Source organism: Dipteris shenzhenensis, chromosome 30 (assembly GCF_047967505.1).
Source record: "Dipteris shenzhenensis isolate YYH24624 ecotype China chromosome 30, Dip_SZ_1.0, whole genome shotgun sequence".
Classification (NCBI taxonomy): domain Eukaryota; kingdom Viridiplantae; phylum Streptophyta; class Polypodiopsida; order Gleicheniales; family Dipteridaceae; genus Dipteris; species Dipteris shenzhenensis.
In genome coordinates this window covers 7,000,835-7,024,912 of record NC_141625.1, presented here as the reverse complement: position 1 = coordinate 7,024,912, position 24,078 = coordinate 7,000,835, and the positions used below count along the sequence as shown (strand labels likewise).

Below are 24,078 nucleotides of genomic sequence, written 5' to 3'. Positions count from 1 at the left end.
GCTTTCTTGGCAGAAAGATCTGCAAGTGAAAAAGGTGAGCAACAAGGACCTGCCCGATCCAACAGAGGGAAAGTAGTAAACAGGCGGGGGACAAGCTGAAAAGGTTGCAACATAGTGGTGAGAATGCAAACTTCCAATCCAATGGAGGGAAAGTAGTAAACCGGCAGGGGACAGGCTGAAAAGGTTGCGACAAAGTGGTGAGAATGCACCAAACAGGCCTCTGATGCAAACCCAAAGAATATTGTCTCTTGCCTGAGGAAGCGAAAGAGTGTAGCTTGAATCATCCACCTCATCCTCCATTGTAGAAACACCCAACTGATGCAAAAAATACGCCTTTCTAGGCTGAAGATGGGCTAAAGGGGGAACAAACACGTGGCCAATGAAAGCTCTGCAAATGGAGAGTGTTGCCAGGATCTGGATGGCGACCCGACCAATGCAAATGGGCTAGAAGTTGCTGCCAATCATGAATCAGGCGAGTAGGAAAGGGATATCCAGGAATACGACCATGAAAGTGTCAAAAATAACATCATAGATAGTGGAAATCCAATGGCCAAAAGGATTTGTATAGAGGGAGCCAACCGTACAGGAAAGCATAATAGCCCATGGTTGACGTTGCTCCAAAAAGAGATAAAGAGCGTTGCCTTGCGAGCTAACATATGAGTGAATATTGAGAATGTTCAAACCGCCATGCATCTTGGGCGAACAAATATAATTGCATTTTAGAAGGAGTGCCTTACGATCATGTATGGTGCGTCAAAGACATTCAATAACCTTGGCGATACATTTTTGAATGTCTAGAGAAGACCAGGGAATAAGTGGCAAATAAAACTATAGATATGTCAAGTGAATGGACTGCACAATCCGAAGGTGAGCATGCGGTGGCCAAGTAGACAAGTAGATGGTCTAAGCTTTTTTTTTTTGATTGGGTGCTTGTTTGGGAGAGACTAAAATGACATCTTATAGTCTTCACAAGTAGTTGTAGCTTGAATGAAGAGAATGTGGACTACTTTTTGATTAGCCTTCTCCTTTAGTGCTAGCCTTTGTCACTGCTGAGTTTGCCCTTCACCTCTGAAATTGCCTATAGAAACTCAGGTTGAAGACCTTTGTATAAATGGTTGGTCAAGTATGTGTGGGTGTGTGGAGTTGTAAGTGTGAGAGCATATGTTTATACTATGGTCTACACCCACTGTTGGCCGCTTATGACGTCAGTGGGGATGTCATAGTGGCTGCTATGTGTGATGGAGTTTATGGTTCTCAACCTTATGAGTGGCAATCGTGAGATTGAAGCTGCACTATGTGGTGTGATTCAGGAGGATGAGTTAGGGAAGTTTTGGAGGTGAACCCCCCGAGTGTGCTTGTCATGTTCTTGGATTCATCTTGATATATGCTGTGGCCAAGTAGACAATTTCCAATAATCCAGCTTATGAAAAAAGCTTGTGTAGCATCCAAAGTCTTTTTTGCGGCAAAGAGAGATATGCCATCTAATAGGGTAACCCGAACGCCGCACCACCTAGTCAGGAGGGAGGAGGGAGCAAGAGGCCGGGCCACAAAAGGTGATGCCAATCACACTCACGCGGAGGTTAAAGTTTGGATTTACTGAAATTCACTTTCAGCCCAGCTGCCAGACCTAACAAATCAATGGCCTGCATAAGATGTCTAACATTTGCTTCCGAGTTCCATGGAAAGAAAAAAAGAATCATTTGCATAAGCCTGGCTTACAAGAGAGGTGAGCCTCCAAGAAAATCATTGCTGCAAAACTAAGGTATCCATATGCATCAACAATAGATGACTGGTGATTGCAAAAAGCAGGGCATTGAGAGGACAGCCTTGATGAACAAAGCGGCCCGAGGTCGAAGAAGAAGAGAGGGCATCAGATTAGAGGCAACAAGCTTTGCCATCTTCATAAAGCCAAGAAACCACATTTTGCATTTTGGGGTGAAAGCCCAACCCAAACATAACATCTGCGATAAAATCCCATCTGACAGTGTCAAATGCTTTTTCAATATCCACCTGCATAATCAAAACATCCCGATGGAGTATTTGGCATATCCAATGCTAAGCATTTGCAATATTATCCATGACCTGCCTATGGGTCACAAAACCATACTGAGCAGGGTGCAAGCGTATATATAAGAAATGTGATATGTGCAAGACCAGCATTTTAGAAATCAGCTTATGCACCACAACACACATAGCGTGGGGGATGTCACAGTAGCTAGTGCCTTCTAGTTGTGATGGAGTTTATGGTTTTCAACCTTGTGACTTTGTCTCACGAGTTGATACAACACTTACCTGTTGATTTCACAGGATGAGTTAGGTCATATTCTTTGATTCATGTTGAGAAGTATTCACTACTGAATATATTCCCAAATCTTTATCTAGTTGTTAAAAAGGCTTTGGTTTCCCAACTCACATTAGTGCTTTCTTTTCCTATTTGCTGGCCTTATATAAACTTGAAAAATGTTTGGATATGGGAATTGCTTTGGAAGTCCAGCATGTCTCATTTTGCAAGCCTTACATCAATTTGATAAGTTGAGAAGACTTTAAAACATTCTTTGGATATGGGATAGTGGAAGTCCAGCATTTCTCATTTTGCAAGCCTTACATCAATTTATTATGCTGAGACTTGTCTTGTGTTTAGATAATTTAAGACCTGAAAACATTAAGAATAGGAGTTAGTAGCACATTTGTTAGAATCTTTTCCATTGTAGGTCATGGAAAGTATATGCTTTGAAGAACATTGTAATATTGAAGGCCTGCTAAGCCCTCCCTGCTTCAGAGCTAAAAGCAGTTAGTTTGAACTGGTGACAACAAGCTTACTATTGTACAGGAGTGCATGGCTTTGTTAAGAAGGTCAAACAAACTGCATTTTATGCATGTTTATATAATATGAATTTTTAAATACATGCATGTGAGGACGTTTTCATGTGAAATCAGAAGCTTTGTGACAGTTAATCTATGACAAGACTTGAGCAGGACGTTTCTCTTCTTGGTCTTCCTGATCTTTGATTTCAACTTTTGGGGTCCGGTAGCACTTTGAACTGAAGATAGTACTAAGTAAGGTTGATTGATTTTTGATGTGTATGGCAGGTTGGCTTGTCATTAGCTCAGATTGGGGAGTTTGCTTTTGTGCTTCTCAGTCGTGCTTCTAACATGCATCTGGTGGAGGTAACTCTGCCTTTCCTACGAATTCATCATTTCTGGTTTCTTTTGAGGAGGGATGTTTGATGATTTAAAATTCTTCCTTTTTTAAACCCCAAACGAATTTAGAATGCTTCTTTTGAGTGGTCGAGATTGCGAAATTCCGTATAAATGTCCAAGCCTTCTTTCTTGTTTCACTGTACACAATCCCAACATTTGGTGGTCTTGATACCTAAAGAAGGGAGCAAGGATGTCTGGGTGTCGAGGAATTTGCAGCTTCTAATAGTGCACTCAAACATAGGATATTGCTCGGGAGCAGAGTTGTCTAGTAATATCATACTTCCCATGATGATTAATTGGAGATTTAAGTACTACCTAAAGAAGGGAGCAAGGATGTCTGGGTGTCGAGGAATTTGCAGCTTCTAATAGTGCACTCAAACATAGGATATTGCTCGGGAGCAGAGTTGTCTAGTAATATCATACTTCCCATGATGATTAATTGGAGATTTAAGTACTCATGCAAAAGCCATGCATAATATGTGGTGGTGCGTGCATGAGTGAGAGCATATGTTCATATTAGATACTTATCTTTGGGACATGGTTTGCTTCATTTGGAAATATTCTTTCAGAGTATTTCACGACTCTTTGTTTAACCTTGCTTGATCTTCACTTTTATAGCTAGATTAAGCTACCAATTGGAAGCTTATTTGTTGCTATCGTTAAGCAATCCAATTGCTACCTCCTGCTACACATGCTATGAAGAAGTTGAAGGAATCTCACTAGATCTCTCCTGATATCCTTAAGTGTCTCCAACCCCTGCAATCACTCTTGATATTATGGTTTTTATTCAAATTGCGATTTCTTTTCTTACAATGTCATGAGCATCTATAGAGGTCCTCATCAATGCATGCAAGAGGTTGGTAAAGGAGCGAGAAGCTCACAAGCTTGTTCTTGGTAGGAGGCTACATGAATTGCGAGTTGCCAATGCCATATCAAGGGCTTCCTAGACACACATGCCACATCTCCCACATCCGATAGCTCCTGATGGTGTGATCCTTGATGGATAGGAAAATGCATGCAAAAACAATGTTATACCCTTTAATGCATGCTTGCTCGCTCATGCAAAAGAGTTAGTCGTGCAAAAAAGTTCCGACTAGCTACACCTACTTGCCTTGTGCAACCTTGATATACTCGCGTAAATAAGCATTGCTTGCCCATCAAAACCTATTTGGGACTTGAGCTGCCCAAGTAGGTTGGGGCTGCAGACTATAGGCCTAGGTATGCCTAAAGCGCACCAAGAAAGCCCATATTGCTTCCACTAAGTGGTGATATTAGAAATGCATTTTGCTTGCCGAAGTTAAGTACACTACTAGCACTTTTAACATAATAGTAGCACTTTTGTGTCGACAATGATTGCTTTAGGTGTCAAAGACGGCTTCATATTAATGTTGAATAAAAATGGAGGCTTATAAGTTACAAAGCAAAAAATAAGGGGTTGTCAAAGGAGATTTTGCAGTTGAAAGGACAAAAATGAGAGTGTGGAGGCTTTCAAGAAATGTTGATTGGCATCTTAACAAATGAATTGAAGGCAATAAGTCAAGATAGTATAAATGCAAAGAATTGGTGAGAACTACAAAGGAACACATCCATCCTACAATAGAGCAGCTCAGCTTAACTGATGCCGAAATAAAAAATGACCATTGGTTGGGATAGAAATGACATTAGTGAGTACAGTGGTAGATGGAGCATTAACCTCTTAGAGATGGCTATACTTATTTCATGAATGACATTAGTGAGTACAGTGGTAGATGGAGCATTAACCTCTTACAGATGACTACTTATTGCATGAATGTTGTGCATATGTGGTGGAGCATGCACAAATTTCCTCTTTGCTTTTAAAACAAGTCAAGGAGAAATTGTCTACGTTGAAGCTTAATTAGCAGCAAGCAAACGCCATTTGGACCATAGAAACTAAAGGATGTAATGAAGAAGGTAGAAGGAAACCTCAATGAAGAAAAGTTCATCTTGGATGGCATGAGCCCATTACAACCATACTCAAAGAAGAAATCCGTGAGATCTCTTTTACTTTGTATTTGTACATGGTTCTTAGCGCCTATATTTTTGGTTTCCAATTAAATGAGAGAGAGAGAGAGAGAGATTTTATTCCCGTTTTGTGGAAGATTTTGTTTCTTGACTTGCTTCTTTATTTTTCCTTAGTCACCTTCTTCCTTTCTTCTTTATTTCTCAAATTTTGGACGTATTTTAGTAAGCACTGGGTTTGCCCAAGAGACGAAACAAAGTATAGCTGCTTATGCTTGGGCACACTGATGACGACATACGTGTTGCTTTGCTTGCTAAGTATGTCTTCCTTTTGTTTTTCATTAAAGTTTTTACTTACCTCTATTTTTTCTTCTCTTTCGTTTTCTCTTTTATTTTTTGTGTAGATTTTTGGTCTTTAGAACAACAAAAAATCTAAATATGTATGATTGGACATATTCTAGTCTTACAAAGGTATATATTTACATATGATACATCATACTGCGTTCTATTCTACGAATGATATCACTTGCATCTTGAGTGTGGGGCTACTGATTTGCTCTTGAAATAATGGTCAATAGTCAAGCTTCATTGAACTCGTCCTCCTAGATGGAGAGGATCAACGGTGAAGGTATCCATGGATGGCAAGTATGCATGCACCTGTGCGAATGAGAGAATGGGGCATGTGATTAAGACACAGAAGCCAGCTGCGAATCAAGGAGTGGACAAGATTGCTGTAGCGGGAGATTGACTATCCTCACTCTCTCTCCTGCTCAATACTAACTGCAACTGCAAGATGATGCACTCAATACACAAAGTGTTGCTGTGGATGTGAGTGAGAGAATGTGTACGCGTGTGTGTGTGTGTGTGCGTGTGTGCGTGTGAACAATCTTCTAGCAATTCTTGCTCTTCTTCATCAACCTTTTTTGTAGATGACTGTGAAATCAGTACGTCTATCTCCTGTGTATTTGAGGTTTTCCATTCTGATTCCTCATTGAAGATTACATCTCTAGAGATAATGACCTTGCGGTTGATGGGATCATACAACTTGTATGCTTTGCTTTCTTCACTATAGCCAACCGTGATGCATTTGCATGACTTCGCATCCAATTTCCTATGATGATCATCATGTATATGGGCATATACTATGCAACCAAATATGCGGAGATTCCCAATGTGTGGCTTATGTCCAGTGAATGCTTCATAAGGAGTCATACCCTGTATCGGTTCTGTAGGAAGCCAATTAAGCAAGTAGTTTGCAGTGGCTATTACTTCTTCCCAATACTGATTCGAAAGATGCTTCTCACTAAGCATTGCTCTAGCACTGTCTGCTAAAGTTCCATTCTTCCTTTCTACTCTTGCATTCTGCTGAGGAGTATCTACACATGTGAATTGTCTTCGAATGCCATGACTTTTTCAAAAGTTCATGAATGCTGAAGACATGTATCTTTAATCTTTCTTCCTGTCTGGTTTTCTACCATGGCTTTGAATTCTTGAAATCTGGAAAACACTTTAGATTCTTTTAGAAAGTAGACCTAACAATATCTACTATAGTCGTCGATGAAAGTCAAGTAGTAAAGTGAACCATTGATGGTGCAGGTCTAGGCATAACCCCATACATCTATATGTATCAAATCAAGAATACCTCATGCTCGAGAGGTACTTCTGCCGAAGTTTGTTCACTTTTGTTTGCCAAAGTAGCATGCTTCGCAAACTTTTCTAAGAAACGTAGCTTTGGAATCCCGATTGCCATATTCTGATTCATGACATCTAAAAAGTACTTGAAATTGACATGACCATATCTCTTGTGCCATTTTCCAAATAGTGGCATCTATTGTGGTTGAGCTAACATGGCATGCTTCTCTGGTACTATAGCTAGCATTTTGTACAAGCGTCCTTCCTTGACACCTTTTGCTACTAGCTGACATCTTTTGGATTTGTTTCTGATAGTGCATTCATCTCCGTCGAAGATGGCTTAATAATTGTGTTTCGTCATTTGACCTACTGACAAAAGGTTCTTGCTGAGATTCAGAACATAGAGCACATCTTTCACCAATCCTTTTGTACCAGTGAAATTGTTCATAGGGATAACACCTGTCCCTTGAACTGGATTTGGTGTATTATTTGCTGCTGTGTAGATGACAATCTTTTGACCTTCTAATGGTTTCATCTTTGTGAACCATTCCTGATGATTTGTCACGTGAGATGATGCAACCTTGTCGATATACCAAGGATCTTGATTTGCTTGGTCAACTTGATTAGTTGAAATCCTCTTTTGTATTGAAATCAGTGTCTAGGTACACTATATCAGTTTGCTGCATTTTCTCATTTGCAAGAAACATATTCCCATGTTCATTTGCAAAATGATTGTGACTAAAATGTCCACCACGATGATTTCCTCTACCACAAAAATTCCCTCGTCGATTGCTACTGGATTGACCGCCTTGGTCATACTACTTCTTGCGACAATCTCTTTCATAGTGTCCAAACTTGTGACAGTAGTTGCACTGAATGTTTGACACGTTGGTGGATGCATTCGCTCATCCTTGGAATCTTCCTTGATTGGAATGCTTTCCTCTTTGTTGATTTTAAGGATGATGCTGATGCTGATTCTGACTTTGCTTTTTTTATTGTTGATGATGACCACTTTTTTGGAATGATCTACCTCTGCCTCTACCTGAAGCTGTGAATGCTTGATCATTAAAATGACCTTTGCGTGCTTGAATGGCTTGCGTGCTGAGTTCTTCACCAATTAGGACTAATTGAAGTTCTTCTAGTATTGAAATTTGCCGTTGGATGGCAATACTCTCTACTAGATTCTCATATCCCTCTCCTAGTCCATTATGATTTCGCTGCTGTTGCGAAAACTCTGGTTGATTTGGTTTCTTAGTGTGAGAAACCCCTTTTGGATAAGGGCTGCTTCTCCAAGGCCTTCTTTAAAAGCCTGCATGCGGATAGGCGAAAAGAGGATATTTGCAGGATCAGGCAAGATGATGGCACCTGGACCACCTCCAAATCAGAACTGGAATCACAATGTTCTAGTCATTTCCAGCGTCTCTTTTCTCCTCAGCATGATCACTAGATGCAAGTGAATGCAGCTAGGTCTCAATTCCTTATGCATGTTCAATCTATATTGTCTCGGGAACAAGCTCATGCATTGGAGTAGCCATTTATGCTCAAGGAACTAGATGATGCTTTGAGTCATCTACGTAAAGGCAGCTCTCCTGGTTGGGATGGATTGACTGTTGAATTCTTCCGTGCATTTTGGGGTGATCTCAAGCACACTCTTCTTCTTATGATACAATCATGCTTGGGCAGAACAATCTCTTCCCCCTTCCTGGAAACATGGGCTTGTCGAATTGATCCCCAAAAAAAGATTGTGTGAGACAATGGCTGATTGGCGGCCCATATCTCTTATGCCAGTCATCTACAAACTCATTTCCAAGATGATTGTCCTTAGGGTTCGATTTATCTTGCAAGCCGGATTTCATCCCAGGCAGTATGGGTTTGTTCCCAGAAGGCAGATTACTGACAATATCTCCAATGCTTTGCTTGCCATTGAGTATGCCAAATATTCTAAACAAGATGTTCTCATTCTGCAAGTGGACATTGCGAAAGCATTTGATACTGTCCATTGGGATTTTATTTCTCAGACAATGCATAAATTGGGATTTGGCCCTCGGCTCGTTCATGTTATTTACTGGTTGTATTCTCATGCCACTGCACAGTGTTTGCTTGGTAGTGGGTTGTCAAGGACATGGACTATGACCCGTTTAGTGAGACATGGATGCCCTCTTAGCTCCCTACTATATGCCATTGCTACTCATCCGTTATTGTTGCATATGGACCATCTTGCAGATACAAGACAGCTTCATAGCTTGCAAATTCCAGGGGCACAGCTGTTTCTTGCACAGGCATATGCTGATGATTCGTATTTCATGCCCAGGAATTCTCAAAGTGACCTCTCTCATTTGATGCATACTTTGAATGATTTTGGCATAGCTGCTGGACTGCATATGAACTTTCAGAAATCGACTCTTCTAGCATTGAAAGAAGCTGATTGGCATGCACTTCTCTGGCCAGGTCACATCATTTCTCCCCATACCATTGTGAGGCATTTAGGGTATCCCATTGGCTGGAATATTACCCCTCAACAAGAGCTTAAATGGGTGCTTCAAAAGATTAACAAGAAGCTGGAATACTGGCACTTGTCAACTTCGGATAGTCCAATCTATCATTATGGCATATGTGCAATTTTACTTGCCTCTTCTTCACTGGTATTTTAAGCATTTGGCTTCCTATATGTCCCAGGCTATGGAGATATTTTGGAAAAGCAAATCTCACAAAAAGGCTTTGCGACCACTTCCCATGCAATCTGTTTGTTCTCCTAAGACTCGTGGCGGACTGAATATTCTCAATCTTCAGTTTCATATGTTGGCAAGAAAGAGCACTATGAGTGCTGATTTCTTTCAGCAAAAACAGCCATGGGCTATTATGCTAGCAGCTATGTGTGGAAACATGAAGTCTCATGCATATGGGCATTGGATTATAGATCACTGGGAAGCAGTCATGACCACATTTCAGGGGAAAATTCCTGGCTGTCCTATCTCTACTGCTTTTATTCATGACTGGAAGAGAATCCTCTCTTATGCTAAATGGTCAGGTGCTTCCTCCCATCATGGTAACTCCCTTCGTTTGGAAAGCATCCATTGGAGCAAGGTGTTTGAATCTCCTCTTGCTTTACAGGCACCAATTAAAGCATATAATCTTATGAAATTGGGCATAAGATTTGTCGGAGATGTGGTGGATCAACATGGTTATGTGCTCTCATTTCCACAAGCTTGCAGGACATTCCCCTTGGGCCTGCATCATAGGCCCATTTGGAGAATACTTACAACTATGTTGCAGCCATTTGTTCCTGTTCCTCCGTTATAATTTGTTCAGGACAGATTACTGGACTGGAATATGATTTCCTTGTCTCCTGCTACCTCTTCACTTTCACTGCATAATTTGACATCTTCGATGGTCTACAGATTTCTTCTTCCACCGCCATGGATTGATAAGCATGCCAACACTCTTTGGAATTTGGATAGGCCTTTATCTTGGTGGCAATCAAAACTCAGGAAAATTTGGAAAGCTAAATTGCCATTGAAACAGAGGCTCTTCCTTTGGAGATGTATAGTGGGAGCTTTTTCCATTGGGGTGAAATTGGAAGCACGCCGTATTGCTTCCTCTTCCTACCCCTGTTGCTCTCATCACCATGAGACAGTTTCCCATTCATTATGGTCTTGCCCGCACTCTCGAATACTGATCACTCATGTCTCTCATTTGCTACGGCTCCGGTTTCCCTCTATCAGATTCGGGAAACTCTTCTGGATATTTGGATGCTTCTCACCTCAGATGTCTCCATTTCTCCTTTTCCTTCACTGGGCTCGCTTTTGGGTACTATGGACTATTTGGACATAGAGATTGCATTTTAGGATGGGACAACAGTTTCCTCAGGCATATGCTTTCTTCAGAATGTCCCTCAAGCAATCTTTATATGATAGTTATGCTGCGAGGGACTTGGATGCTACTAGCCTTGAAGTGTTTTCTCACTGTTTTTGAGTTCTCTCATTAGGCTCCCCTTTGGAGTCTAATGTCATGTACATTGATTTCATGTTAATTTTATAGTTACTGGTTTCACAAAAAAAAAGTGTGTGTGTGTGAGAGAGCTCCAGCCATGGCGACGATTCCAGCCCTCAGCCAGCCCTGTTGGTGATCCCGACTTGCCCCTACTGCTGCCTACGCTCCCCGTTTGTGTATGTGTGAGCGGGATGGCCTGCTCCACATTTCCTTTGGATTGTGTGCAGCCTGTTCGGAGCCCTTACCTCTGCTCGCGGGAGATTTCATCACTGTTTTGCCATCTTGTGTGCTCTCTAAAGCCACCTTTAGCGCCTCGTTATTGGTTTTCTCTCAGATTTTGCCCACTCTATCAGTGCGTTGGATTAGTAAGTTGTGTGTAAGGTAGTATTCCTGCAAGCTTTTTTGTCGCAACAGGTTCCCGTGTCCTCTTGTCCAGGTCTCGTGCCCTTCTGTCCAAATCCTGTGCCCAGCTGCTATAGCGTCGCCGCCCTTTTTCTGGTTTCAACCCAATCTTTCTAGTTTGCGTTACTGTCTGGTTACTCCCTCTCTTGCTTGGATATTGCTCCGCTTGTCTATTCCTTCTCAGTTTGCTATCTGCCTCGACTGAAATTTCTGTCCAGTCTGTTTATTTCGTCTTGGCCGTCATCCCCCTCTATCTCATAGCTTGTTACCTAATTGCAATTTCAGATTTGAATCTTCCTACTGAATCGACTAGCTTCAATGGCAGAAACAAATAAGTATTATGTAAAGAGAGCGCTCTCTCTAGAACCCAAAAGATAGTCAAGGGAGACTCTGCCCCCCATAGCTCCTTCATCTGTAGATGCTTCCTATGTGTTTGACATGTTGAATGACGAATTTCAACAAAGTAGAAGAGAATGGATGCTACCTGCTCCGGAACTCACTTACAAAATGAAGTTGCCTTCTCTTGTGCATCCTCTGAAGAAGCTCTCTCAGACTGCAGTCATCATCTTTTTCCCAGGGAAAATACCCTCGGCTAATGATGTGGGACAATGGGTGAATTCTCTCCTAGGTGGATGGTATGTGGAAGGAGTTTATTTTGCCTCCCGAGGATTTTATGAAGTTCATCTCTTGGATGCCTTGACAAAACAAAAGATGCTGGAAATGTCCCCTTTATTTTTTGGTCGTCAAACGGTGCACATCATGCCTTGGTCTCCTAATAAGGACTATTAGAATCTCATGAAGCATCATTGCCCTGTATGGGTTGAAGTGGTTGATTTCCCAGATTACATGAGAACGGAGCTTCCTGGCTTAGCGATGACATTGGGACAAGTGATTATCATCATGCCTTGGTCTCCTAATAAGGACTATTAGAATCTCATCAAGCATCATTGCCCTGTATGGGTTGATGTGGTTGATTTCCCAGATTACATGAGAACGGAGCTTCCTGGCTTAGCGATGACATTGGGACAAGTGATTTGTCCCCCTCGTCCCACAGGTAATAAAAATTGCTTTTGCATCTTATGGGATACTGATAGACCAACTCCTCCTTCTATTGCAGTTGAGATTGAGGGTGTTAATTTGGGAAAGAAATATTTCACTTTGAAATGGGGCATTTTTGATGGAGCTTGTTTCTCTTGTCACAAGTTTGGGCACCTAGCTTCTGAGTGTCCCTCTATCCTTCATCCGCCTCCTCTAGCTGCCATTCCTCTGCCATCTAATAAAGGAGGTCAGAAGACTTATGTGCAAAAGAGAGAAGCCAAAGGAGCAAAGCCTTCAGTTCATACAGGGAGCCAAGTCATTTCAGCTTAAAACAAGGATAAAGGAAAGAGCAAGCTAGTGGAAAATAATTCATCTTCTCACGAGGGTTGGCAGACTGCAAAGAAGACAGTGCCTCTCAAACAAAGACCTCTCCAATCTCGTAATTGGGATGCTTCTGCTCCTTCTCCTGGTCAACCATCTACCTCTTCGGACAGCCCCATCTCAAAGGCATGGGTTAATGCAGTAAAGAAGGGTATTCTGCTTTGTGAAGAAGATGATCTAGTAAGGGAATTGGATTTTGAGGGTCAGCAAGACCCTGAGGCAATGGCAGAGGCCTGATGCCTCCCTTTCTTTTTGAGGACTACTCATTTCTTGTACATATTTTCATGCGTGCTTCTCTTAAATGTGTTTCTTACAATATACAGGGCCTCTGCAACCCGAATAAATGGAGGCTCCTTTGGCACTATGTAAAAAAACTCATCCAGATGTTGTGTGTATGCAAGAGCATAATCAGCATTCTTTTGCTGGCCAGCATGGGTTCTTTTCAGGATATGATATATTTTATGCAGGCTCTGATCAATTCTCTGGGCTGTGCATTCTAGCCAGACATGATTTGCAGCCATGGGTAGCATATAATGATCTATGTGGCCAATGGATGATTATCCAATGTATGATCAATGGAGAGATTTTTGAAATTGGTTCCTTGTATGCCTCTCAAACTTCAGCTTCTAGAGCTCGAATGTGGGACTCCATAAAGCGATATCCTTGGTCCACTGGTGATTTCAATAATTCTTCTCACTGGCAGGACATTACCACACATAAATCCCATATGCTGCCCTCTGAAATTCAGCAATGGGAACATATGATTTCATCACTTCGTACTGCAGATTTATGGACAGCAACTCACCCTTCAGTTTTGGGATTTACATATCATCATAATGCTTTTACAGAATATTGGGCCAGGCTTGATAGATGGTATCTTATTCATGCTCAGCAATATGATGATTATACATGTCAAATGTGGACTGACTATTCTCAACAACTATCTGATCACACTCCACTTTGGCTGAACTTTTCATTTGGCATGCCTTTGGATGACATGCAGCTCTCTTCAGTCAGACACTTACAGGTCAATCAATTATATCTTTCTCATGAAAAATTCGAGCAAATGATTCGATTGGCTTGCAGGCCATTGTTATCTCATGCTCAGGAGGATCTTGACTTTGCTTGGAACTCTTTTGTACATAGTATTCAAAATGTCATCAAGGAATATGGAAGATGGTACATGGCAGAAACCAGGCATCATATCCAGTGGGCAAAATCATACAAGCAGTCCTTGGTACAGATTAGCCATCAAAGGTCCCTTTTTGCTTCTGAGCAGAGTTCATTGTCTTGTGCTTCTTCCATAATTGATGCTGATGATAAACGCAAGCTTTCCAAATGGCAGACAAGGGCTAGAGTTAAGCCTATGCTAGATAAGGGTTGTTCCTCAAAATCTTTATTTCGGAATTTACATGCATATAGACAAAGTCAATCTATCATGAGAGTTAGAAAATCCGATGGTATTTGGACCCAGACTTTATCTCGGCTAGAAAAACAATGTCTAGATCATTTTCAGCTTCTTTTTTCTCAGCCATCTTCTTCTACTCCTCAGGTTGAATTGGCTCGGAGTAAATTTATTGATCTTGTTTCTCCTATTGTTTCTTTGCCAAAAGCTTCATTGCTGGAAATGTCTTTTTCAGATATTGAATTGGATGAAGCCCTCAAACATTTGGGTAAACATAAATCCCCTGGCTGGGATGGTTTGACGGTTGAATTTTTTGTAGCCTTTTGGGCTGAATTGAAGGGTCCAATCTTAAAGCTCATTAATGTAGCCTGGCAGCAGTAACATCTTCCTTCAGCTTGGAAGCATGGTCTGGTCAAGCTTGTGTCCAAAAAACTCCTATGTGAGACTATGGATGACTGGAGACCCATCACTTTGATGCATGTTATATATAAACTTATTGCTAAAATGTTGGTTCATCGGATAAAGGATATTCTTCATGATGGACTTCATCCCAGGCAATATGGTTTTGTTCCAAGAAGGAATATACATGATAATATCTCCAATACCCTCATCGCAATGGTCATGCAGGTGGATGTGGCAAAGGCATTTGATACCGTACAGTGGGATTATGTCTCTCAAATCATGTCTAAACTTGGTTTTGGGCCAAAGCTAGTTAATGTCATATATTGGCTTTACTCAGATTCCACTGCTCAATGCTTTATAGGGAATCATTTGTCTGAGTCTTGGACTCTGGGATGATTAGTTCGACAGGGATGCCCTCTCAGTGCTTTGCTCTATGCTATTGCTTCACATCCTTTGCTTCTTTATATGGATCATCTGGTTGATACTGGACAGTTAGTGGGGCTTCAGATTCCTGGCTCACGGCCTTTCATTGCACAGGCTTATGCAGATGATTCTTTCTTCATGCCAAAGAATAGTCCTCTAGAGCTTCGCTTATTAATGGATACCCTTTCTGATTTTGAGTTGGCAGCTGGTTTAAAAATTAATTTTCAGAAATCAAAACTCTTGCCTCTTAAGCATTGCGACTGGCATGCTATCCTTTGGTCCGGCCAGATTATTCATCTGGAAAACTTAGAAAGATATTTGGGTTATCCAATTGGCTGGAAAATCAGAAATAAGCAACAAATGTCTTGGGTATTTAACAAAATTCAGGACAAATTATAATATTGGAAGATCTCCACTTGGCCTTTGCATGTTTGGCTTCGAATTGTCCAGTCCATTGTTTTAGCTTATGTCCAGTTTTACCTTCCTTTATTACATTGGTCATCTCGAGTTCTCTCTTCTTTTATTGCTCAAGCCATGGAGATTTTTTGGAAAACTAAGCTTCATAAAAAAGCTTTAAGGTTGCTCAAGATGGACTTGCTTTGCTCACCAAGAATGCATGGTGGTTTGAATATTCTAAACATCAAATTTCATGTGTTGGCAAGAAAGATCACTATGCTTAAGGCTTTTTTTCAGCAAGAGCAGCCATGGTCTATTATGTTGGCATTTTTGTGTGGCCAGATGCGCACAAATGCTTATGGACATTGGCTAGTTGATCCATCGGAAGTAGTACTTGGCAAGTTTCAAGGTAAAATACCTGGTTGTCCATTTTCTACTGCCTTGATTCAGGATTGGAAGAAAGTGTTCTCTCGCATCAAATGGTCTCCCCATCTTGCTTCTATAGCTTCATTGCTTCGAATGGAAAGCCGTCATTGGAGTGCTGTTTTTTACTCTCCTCTTGCTGTACAACAACCAATCAGAGCTTACAATCTCATGAAGTTGGGCATCCGGTTCATTGATGATGTGGTAGATACTCAGGGGCATATTCTCTCTTTTCCGGCAGCATGCCAACACTACAATCTTGGGATGCATCATAGACCCATATGGAAAGCTATTGTAGATCTCTTACTCCCTTTGGTTCCGATTCCAACATTGGAAGTAAGAGACAGGCTTCAAGATTGGCATCTTCAGTCTTCAAGTCCAGGATTATCCTCTCAGCCTTTGCATCTATTGACTTCCATACAGGCTTATTGATTGATATTACATTTCTGAATTCACCCCTTGAGCACCCTTATGAGTTCTTCTGGGCCTCATTGCGGCAGTCCTTATATGATGCCTTGCATGAGGAAGATTTGGATGTTTCTTGCATTCAGTTTTTCTTTTACTGTTTCTGATGGATAGGGCATTGGCTCTTTTCTCGAGCACTGCCCTATTGTAAAATGGATGTTTTAACTTTCATAATATAATGTTCTTGTTTCACAAAAAAAAAAAAGGAGGTGAGTGAGAGAATCAGAGGGAGAGAATGTAGTGGACCTTCGAAAAGGAAAATAGATACAACTGAATAATGAATGCCCGAAGGGCTGAATACAACTGTAAGTCTGTATGAAGGGGCTGAAACCCTCACTGCAAAATTGTAAAGACTAGACTACCTAGAGGAGGTGAATGCTCTCTAGATCCTTGAAGAGACCAAGGCTACCCTGCTGGTCTGCCACGGGGAGGCCTTGTTGCTGCTATTATGAGGGCTGAAGTGCTCAACTGTGGGATGAAGAATGAGGGCCAAAGGCTGCCCTTGTATAGCTGTTAGGTTAGCATGGCCGACTTGGTCAATGCGACCGTTGACCTTGATTGACTGGTCAACACCGACCAGGCAGGTCAAAAGGTTATCACTTTGTGTTTTTTGACCCTCAATGATGTGGCATTGACTGTCTGTTGACTATTGGCTGCGCAAGGCTTCCTGCATGGTTGTATGGATGCCTGCGTGGTAGCCCCGGTTGCCTGCGATAGCACTAGTAGCATGGCCGCGGGCTTGTGGATGCCCGTGACATCCCCTTTTGCTGAAACTCGAACTAGGGTATGAAAGGGGTCTCCCATCATGGTGACGAAGGTGACTGTCTCTGTGGTATACCTAGATGATTAACCCTGATCTGAATGCCTAGTTCATGAATCTGGAATGTTTGCTAAACTCATGAATCGTGAACTGTAAGTACTGAATGCTTGTATCTAGTGCTAACTTCTGGTAAGGATATGTGTTGTGGATTAATGCTCCAAGATAATGCTCCATGTGGGTTTCCTCGGTGCATATAGGTGATAGGGACAGAGGAAGACTGGGTTTGGGAGAGGCATCCTGGTCTTGTTGTAACCTTGTTGCCTGCTGTAATACTGTAACTTGCTGTACATAGTACAATTGTGTTTTGTTGGTGCCGGTCTCCAACCCCTTGAATGACTGATATCAAAGGTCGAGGTAGAACTTTCTTACTCCAATAGATGAACTTGGACCCATGGCCTGGGATTTTGACATCCAAGCATTGGTGCTGATAATCTGGTCGGACTTCGAACTGGTGCCACCATCGTGCTCCCAAGATGACGTCAGTTGCCTGAGTAGGTGCGACCTAGAGTGGCCGAATGTGTAACCACCCCGAGAATTTTAAAGTGGCTGACGCTATCTACATGTTACTCTCTATCTGCTGCCCCGAATATGTCCCATTCAAGGTCATTGATTCCGCTGACGTAAGGGACAATTGAGCTGCTTTGGTGGAGATGATGTCCTCAGAACTGCCTGAATCTGCCAGGATAAGGACCTTCTGACCACCGACCTGTCCATAAAATTGATGAGGCTCCCTCTTCTGCTGAGCTCCAAGCTTCTGTATGACTAGTGAGGTTGTCCCTATAGTCTGCTGTTCATCAAGCTCCTCAATGACTACTGAGGTTTTGAAGCTGTTGCTGAACCACTTGACGCGGCTCCTTGTGCTAATGCGGGCAATCATCCTTAATGTGGCCCGGCACATGACAATGGAAGCATCAGTTCTCTTTGGCACAGTGCTCGGGGTGCTTTATCCAAGTACCTGCCATAGCTGTTGCTGTGCTTTGCCATCCAGCTCTTCTTTTGTTGCCCATTCCCACCATCACTTGGCATGGAATCTTGGGACTACTTAATGTTGACCTGCTTGGATCCTTGACCCTTGTGCATGAGCTCAAAAGTCTGAGCAAGTTCATATGCACACTCATAATCCTGTGGCCTAAAACTTCTGACATACCATTGGATGTCTATACGCAGCCCATTGTAGGATTGACTCTGGAGCTTGTCGAGGTACTGCGGTGGCAAGAATCGTGATCAAAGATCTTTCACGAATTTCGTCCAGTTGTAGAAAGGTGCCTCCTCGTTTACATCGTAGTGGTCCTTCTGCCACTCGAGCCAGTAGGCGACTTTCTTGCCTGTGAGTAGGATGCACCACTCATTGTCCTTCGCAGGCATCTCTGAAAAATAGCCTTCAAACTAATTGAGCTACGGAGTCAACACTAACTGTACCTGTTTACCATCGTATCGTGTGAAGTTGAGCTTCCCTGGAAAGGAAGGTTTGGCTGGAGATGGAAGTCTCTCTGTTTCTCCCCCCGTTGGTTGGAGTAGAGAAATGAGAAGCTGCTGGTCCCGTTCTTCCTTCTCTTCTCCATCAGTACGTTCTCAGAGCTGCTTGGCCTCCTAAGCCTCGCAGTTGCGGAGTTCCTTGGCTTCCCGAGCCTCTTGATCGTGTTCTTCTCTTGCTCCCGAGCCTCCTGATTGTGTTCTTCTTTTGCCTCTCGAGCTAGCCTTTCGCGCTCTCTCAAGGCCTGCTCACGATCTTCCTACATCTTCTGAAGCTAGGTCATGCGGGTGAAGAGAGCCTCGGATTGTTGTTGCTGTGTTTGCATCATACCTACAACATGGTTGTCATGGCAGACATGGAAGTGTCCGCAACATTTTGTGGTGGGGGTGGCGGTTGAGACACTGAACACTCATCCCCCCCTGTGTTGGTGGATTGCTCACTGGTGCTCATGGTGTCCTTGCTGGATCTTGTCTGGACCATAAAACAATAGAGCTACCCCTAAACTCACCCTCTCTATATCAGGAAAGAAAATTGAAGCTCTGATACCAATGTAGCGGGAGATAGACTATCCTCACTCTCTCTCCTGCTCAATACTAACTGTAACTGCAAGATGATGCACTCAATACACAAAGTGATGCGGTGGATGTGAGTGAGAGAATCAGAGGGACAGAATGTAGTGGACCTCCGAAGAGGAAAATAGATACAACTGAATAATGATTGCCCGAAGGGCTGCATACAACTGTATGAAGGGGCTGAAACCCTCACTGCAAAACTGGAAAGACTAGACTACCTAGTAACCTAGGGGAGGTGAACCCTCACTAGATCCTTGAAGAGGCTGAGGCTACCTTGCTGGTCTGCTACGGGGAGGCCTTGCTGCTACTATTGTGAGGGTTGAAGTGCCCAACTGTGGGATGAAGAATGGGGGCCAAAGGCTGCCCTTGTATAGCTGTTAGGCCAGCCTGGCCGACTTGGTCAACGCCGCTGTTGGCCTGGTCTAGACAAAAAAGTCAACTCTTTGACTTTTGACCAAGAAGTTACCTCTGCGTTTTTGGACCTGCAATGACATGGCGCTCATTGTCTGGTGACTTTGTGCTGATTGCTAACTGTGCAAGGCTTTCTGCATGGTTGTAGAGATGCCTGTGTGGCAGTTGACGTGGTTGCTTGCGCTGGCACCATAGTTACGTTGAAACGCCGAAACGGTGCAACAAAGGCCTGAAACAACGTTTCCCCCGTGTCAGCTCTCCCGAAATGCGAAACGGCCTCGAAACGCGAAATGTAGACTGAAACGGCGATCCGAAACGTCGAAACGGCTTTTGAAACGTTGCTTCAGACCCGAAACGCGCCGTTTCTGGTGCCGTTTCGGGTGTGACCTAAAAACATGGCAAAACATAAAAAAAATGCCGCGTGCTTGGTCGCGTTTTTCTGCTCTTCTGCCTGTTGCTCTCCCTCACGATTTCTTGGCCCGCTGGTTCTCTCCAGAGTCCCGAGTCCCAGTCCTACGAGTGGCTGCTCTTTTGGACACCCGGCTTTGGTGAGCACATTTCCTTTCTCTATGCTTCTCTTGCCACAAACATCTTGCTGTTTTTTGGCTGCAACCATTGATTCTTGCCTTTTCCCTTTGAAATTTGATCTATTGCAGCTTGTACAAGTGCTCTTTTTGCTCATGGATATGGCTTCACAAAGCGTTGTCCCTAATCAAGAGAAGGAGTTCACCCAATCGGATTATTGGTGGAGCCAATTTGATTTGGTAGGCAAGTATGACTCCAAGAAAGGAGGAGCTCGCAAGTTTAGATGCAGATGGTGTGGATTGGAGCGAGGAGGGAACCCTGACAGGGTCAAATGTCATCTTCTTGGCATTAAGGATGGGGGGATTGGGCTTGTTAGATATCAATGCTCCACTCTCGTGTAACTACGTGGGAACCAGCTAACTCTACTTGTAAGCCCCCCATATGAGGAGAAGGCATTTGAGTAGCTCGGTTATCCGGTAGGTCCTGGTTTGGACACCAGATGGGGGCCATGTGTGGCCTGATGGCTGGACGGCTTCATATAGAGTTGGCACACCGCCAACTAGGCTACATGCAAGTGCGGGAAGGCGTCCCATGATTGACCGCACTGAGAGTAGATGGAGCATTTCTCGGGGCAGCCCACTCTCGGGTTGCAGGGCCCGTTTGGAGCCTCAGATGATCTTGGATGGCTCTGGGCCGAACGGAGACCATAGGTTAGTTGCTCTATTTTTCGCACCGGTTCTATCGTGTGGTCGGTGGCCTATTTTTGGACCGACCCCTAGTCGGTCGTTTTGGGCGGACTGGGTCGGTCACCCAATTGGCTCTAACCGACTACTTGTGGTGGCTATATAAGAGCAAGCTCGTGAAGCCCATTTCATCACTGGCTACAGCAACCTTGATTCCTTAGCATCCAGCCTCCGTCCTCTACTGTTTCCAGCTCGCCATCGAAGCTTCTTTCACAGGAGCGCACGGTTGGGAGGCAGCGCCATCTATTGTTCATGCCACAGGTGTTTACAACAGTGGCAGCATGGCGAACTTGCTGTCCTATCACTAAGCTGCATCTTGCCACCTAGAAATTCCAGGCGGTGATGTTTGCTGTTCTCTCCCAGACAGTCCTGGCGAGAATTCCCGGCCTTGATGGGTGGGTGAAGCCGAGTCCTGGATGTTCGCATCTGCTCCAACGAAGGACTAACATGCAGACCTCTGTGTGGCATCAACCAGAAGAAGCCTAGTGACCTCTTCTCCAGCAAAGATGAGTTTCCTCCTTAGTTTACAGTTCTATGTAATGTCTATTCTTCTCCCAAAGCTAAATTTTCATGTGGAAATGACAAAATATCCCCCCTTTACAGAAGCACTTTGAATGCAAAGAAATGACAAAATACCTCAGCTCTGCAATGGGAGAGTGTGTCATAGCTGAGATTTTTGTTTTAGTATCGGGAGTAGTGCTGAACGATAAGGTTGTTGGTCTGCCCATAAATATTATACTATTGGATGTGCCTTTCCAGTTTCAACTGGAGATCTGTTAGTCGATTGCTTCAGGTGGTCTGCTCAAACTTTTACAACTGGATATATATTTCCAAGGCCTACCTCAACTGGTTTTTTATAGTAGATTGTTGAGCATTCAGTCCATGAGTTTTCATAATTAGCTGGTTCTTGTATTTTACAGTAATCACTTTTTCATGTCAAACAGTTCAAGTAAGGACCCGCCCCCCCCCCCTTCGGGGACTGTTTTAAGGTCCAGTTCATGAGATTGCATTAGTAGCTGGTTTATATTTGTAGGCTACAGTACACATTTTTCCAATTAAACAGCTCAAGTGGGATATTATTTTTTGGTTGCATGCAGAACCACTTGTACTTGCTTCTTCTAGGGACAACAGCACTCAGCCTGGTAAGTAATTGCTAAATTTTGCTTTCTTCTCATCTTGTGCAGAAAGAAACGGCCCTGGATTGCATACTTAGTGGTCCTTCAAATTTTTGTTTTTGTTTTTTAGGTAACAACTCCTCTGCTTTTCAAATTTATCCCTGTCGTGGTACACTTGGGGATCCTAATGGGTTGGTTCTCATCCGACTCCACTCCGACTGAGGTAAAACATGATGCTTATAGCTGTCTAGGGAAGAGAGGTAGTGCAGTGGTGTCTGAGATATAGCTTGGCGACCTCTAGGCTGGCTGTATGTAGTCTTATCTAGATGCTGGTTTGCAGGTATTAATAAAAGGGGAGAATCTTCATTCTGGCAGCGCTCAACAATTTGTTGTTTCAGTCCAAGGTTCTGAAAGATGATGAGCTCTTTAGGTGTTCAGGAGAGTCCCATCTTTTTAAGCAGGCTGCAAGTGTGCTTCCTGTTTCTGGTTGCAGGTGCTTTTGAAGCAGGAGGATGATTGACATCAGAATCTGTTAGCTGAGGTGGGCTAAAGCAGAGACATGAAAGGCCAAAACAGAGTGGGCTGAAGAGTCACATGTTGCAATGGTGGTTGTGGCTCTTCATCAGTCTTCTGAACATTCATGGGCTTTGGTTCATCGTGCTCCAGATTTTGCCCCTGATCAACTATGCAAATTGAAAGAGTGTTAAAGCCATGCTGGTAATATTTTTGGCTTGTCTATGCTCTCTTCCTTTGAGAGAATCTCTAATGGAAAGAGACGGAGGAAATATATCCTAGTGAAAATTGAGTGAGGCGGTATTGTGCAGGCATGTAATTTGGGTTATAAAGGTGGCCTGGCTTTTGAATAAAATCAGGTGGCACACAATTGTGATCTGCCCTTATCTTCAATTGTTGATTCTATTCATTCATGTACAGGGGTTCAATATTTGATTCATTTATTTTTGTAATAGAGTTTCAAATGGCATCATTGTTTCAGTGCAACAAGGTAATAATTGAAAGTTGTTTTGGAGGTTGAAAGCTCTCTGTAGATTAAATTGCAGACCCAGAACCTTCTGTTCAGGTTTTAAATGACATCAGGAGGTACAATGCCCCCCTCCTTTCAACAAGTGATTTATATCCACATTTTGCATCCAGTTCTGTGGTAGTTTTGCTTTTATGTCGCTGGTTAAGAGTGAGTTATTCAGTTAACATATTGAGAGTGATTTATATCCACATTTTGCATCCAGTTCTGTGGTAGTTTTGCTTTTATGTCGCTGGTAGTGAGAAGGCTCATCTTATTTCTGTAAGCAAAATCTAATTTCTAGGTTGGAGTGTCCTCACTGAAGGTTAAAGCCAGCTTGAGAGGGAACTTAGAAAGCCTGCCTCGAGCTTGTTGAACATTATATGTTTTAGAGATAGTTGAAAGCTATTAATGTGGACTATCTGGGGAAATTACTAACCATCCGGGTGTTATCTATGGAATGCCTCCTGGGAACTTCTGGGGAACCAGTTTGGTTTATGTGGTAACCTTAATAATCTTCTTCTTGAAACAATCAATTATGGCCTTTGAAGTGGTCACTGAAAAGTAGTTATGCAGTTTAATCAAATCAAACATTAAATTTAGCTGCGAAGTATATTAAAACGTCAGAGGTACATGCATCAGAAAACCTTTCACCTCAATGGGCAGTTAAAAATTTGAGGCATATTCATAATTTGGTCAATCCTGAAACTATCCAGTCAAGGGTCACATGTGTGTTCGAAGGTGTTGCAACCAGTAAATCATAAGAATGTCCTACATTATCTCAAACATCAAACATAAATATAATGAGCATGTATTAAGTAATTTTAATATTCCTAGGTTAACTAAATAAACAATTAAAGTATTTCACAGGTCACCAACTTGTGAAAGGGTCAAAAGCAACAATTTTCTCCGGCTTGCTAGTCTTTAAGAAAGTATTTGAGCCTTGACTCATCACCTAGTGAGAAAAGCACAACTGCAAGTTAGAGAAAACAAAAAAAGCTGCATTCACGTCATCTCAGAGAATGGATTAAATAAAGCTTGTATTGAAATTAATGATGTTCCCCTTTGCTCAACTCATGTTTACTTGCGAACTAGAGTGGCGGATTAGAGGTCCTCATCTTGTTGCAGAGAAGATCTGCGTGTATTGAAAGTGGCTTGTAGAGAGACTTTGATATCTCAAGTCTCTGGTTTTCTAACATGCAATTGGAACATTATGAAGCCCAAAACCATGTTCCTTGGGCTGTGACAACAATCACATTTAC

At 42.7% G+C, this 24,078-nt stretch overlaps 1 protein-coding gene across 4 annotated transcripts in view; it reads left to right on the top strand.

The window, feature by feature from the left end:
* The window catches only part of LOC147881661 (K(+) efflux antiporter 5-like), a 76,031-nt gene extending 53,131 nt beyond the window's left edge, over positions 1–22,900 (top strand). Inside the window, exons 17-22 of one of the 4 annotated variants that reach the window (XR_015543925.1) lie at positions 3,091–3,168; positions 21,781–21,825; positions 21,929–22,021; positions 22,139–22,202; positions 22,292–22,515; positions 22,623–22,900. Coding sequence is in view for 3 of the 4 variants with exons in the window: in XM_087401321.1 (XP_087257447.1) it covers positions 3,091–3,168; positions 21,781–21,825; positions 21,929–22,021; positions 22,139–22,202; positions 22,292–22,314 (303 nt within the window). In the remaining variant the exon portion in view is untranslated. Of the gene's footprint in view, positions 1–3,090; positions 3,169–21,780; positions 21,826–21,928; positions 22,022–22,138 lie in introns of all 4 variants that reach the window. The other 3 variants (XM_087401321.1, XM_087401323.1, XM_087401322.1) reach the window with 3 other exon arrangements.
* The last annotated feature ends 1,178 nt before the right edge of the window (positions 22,901–24,078 follow it).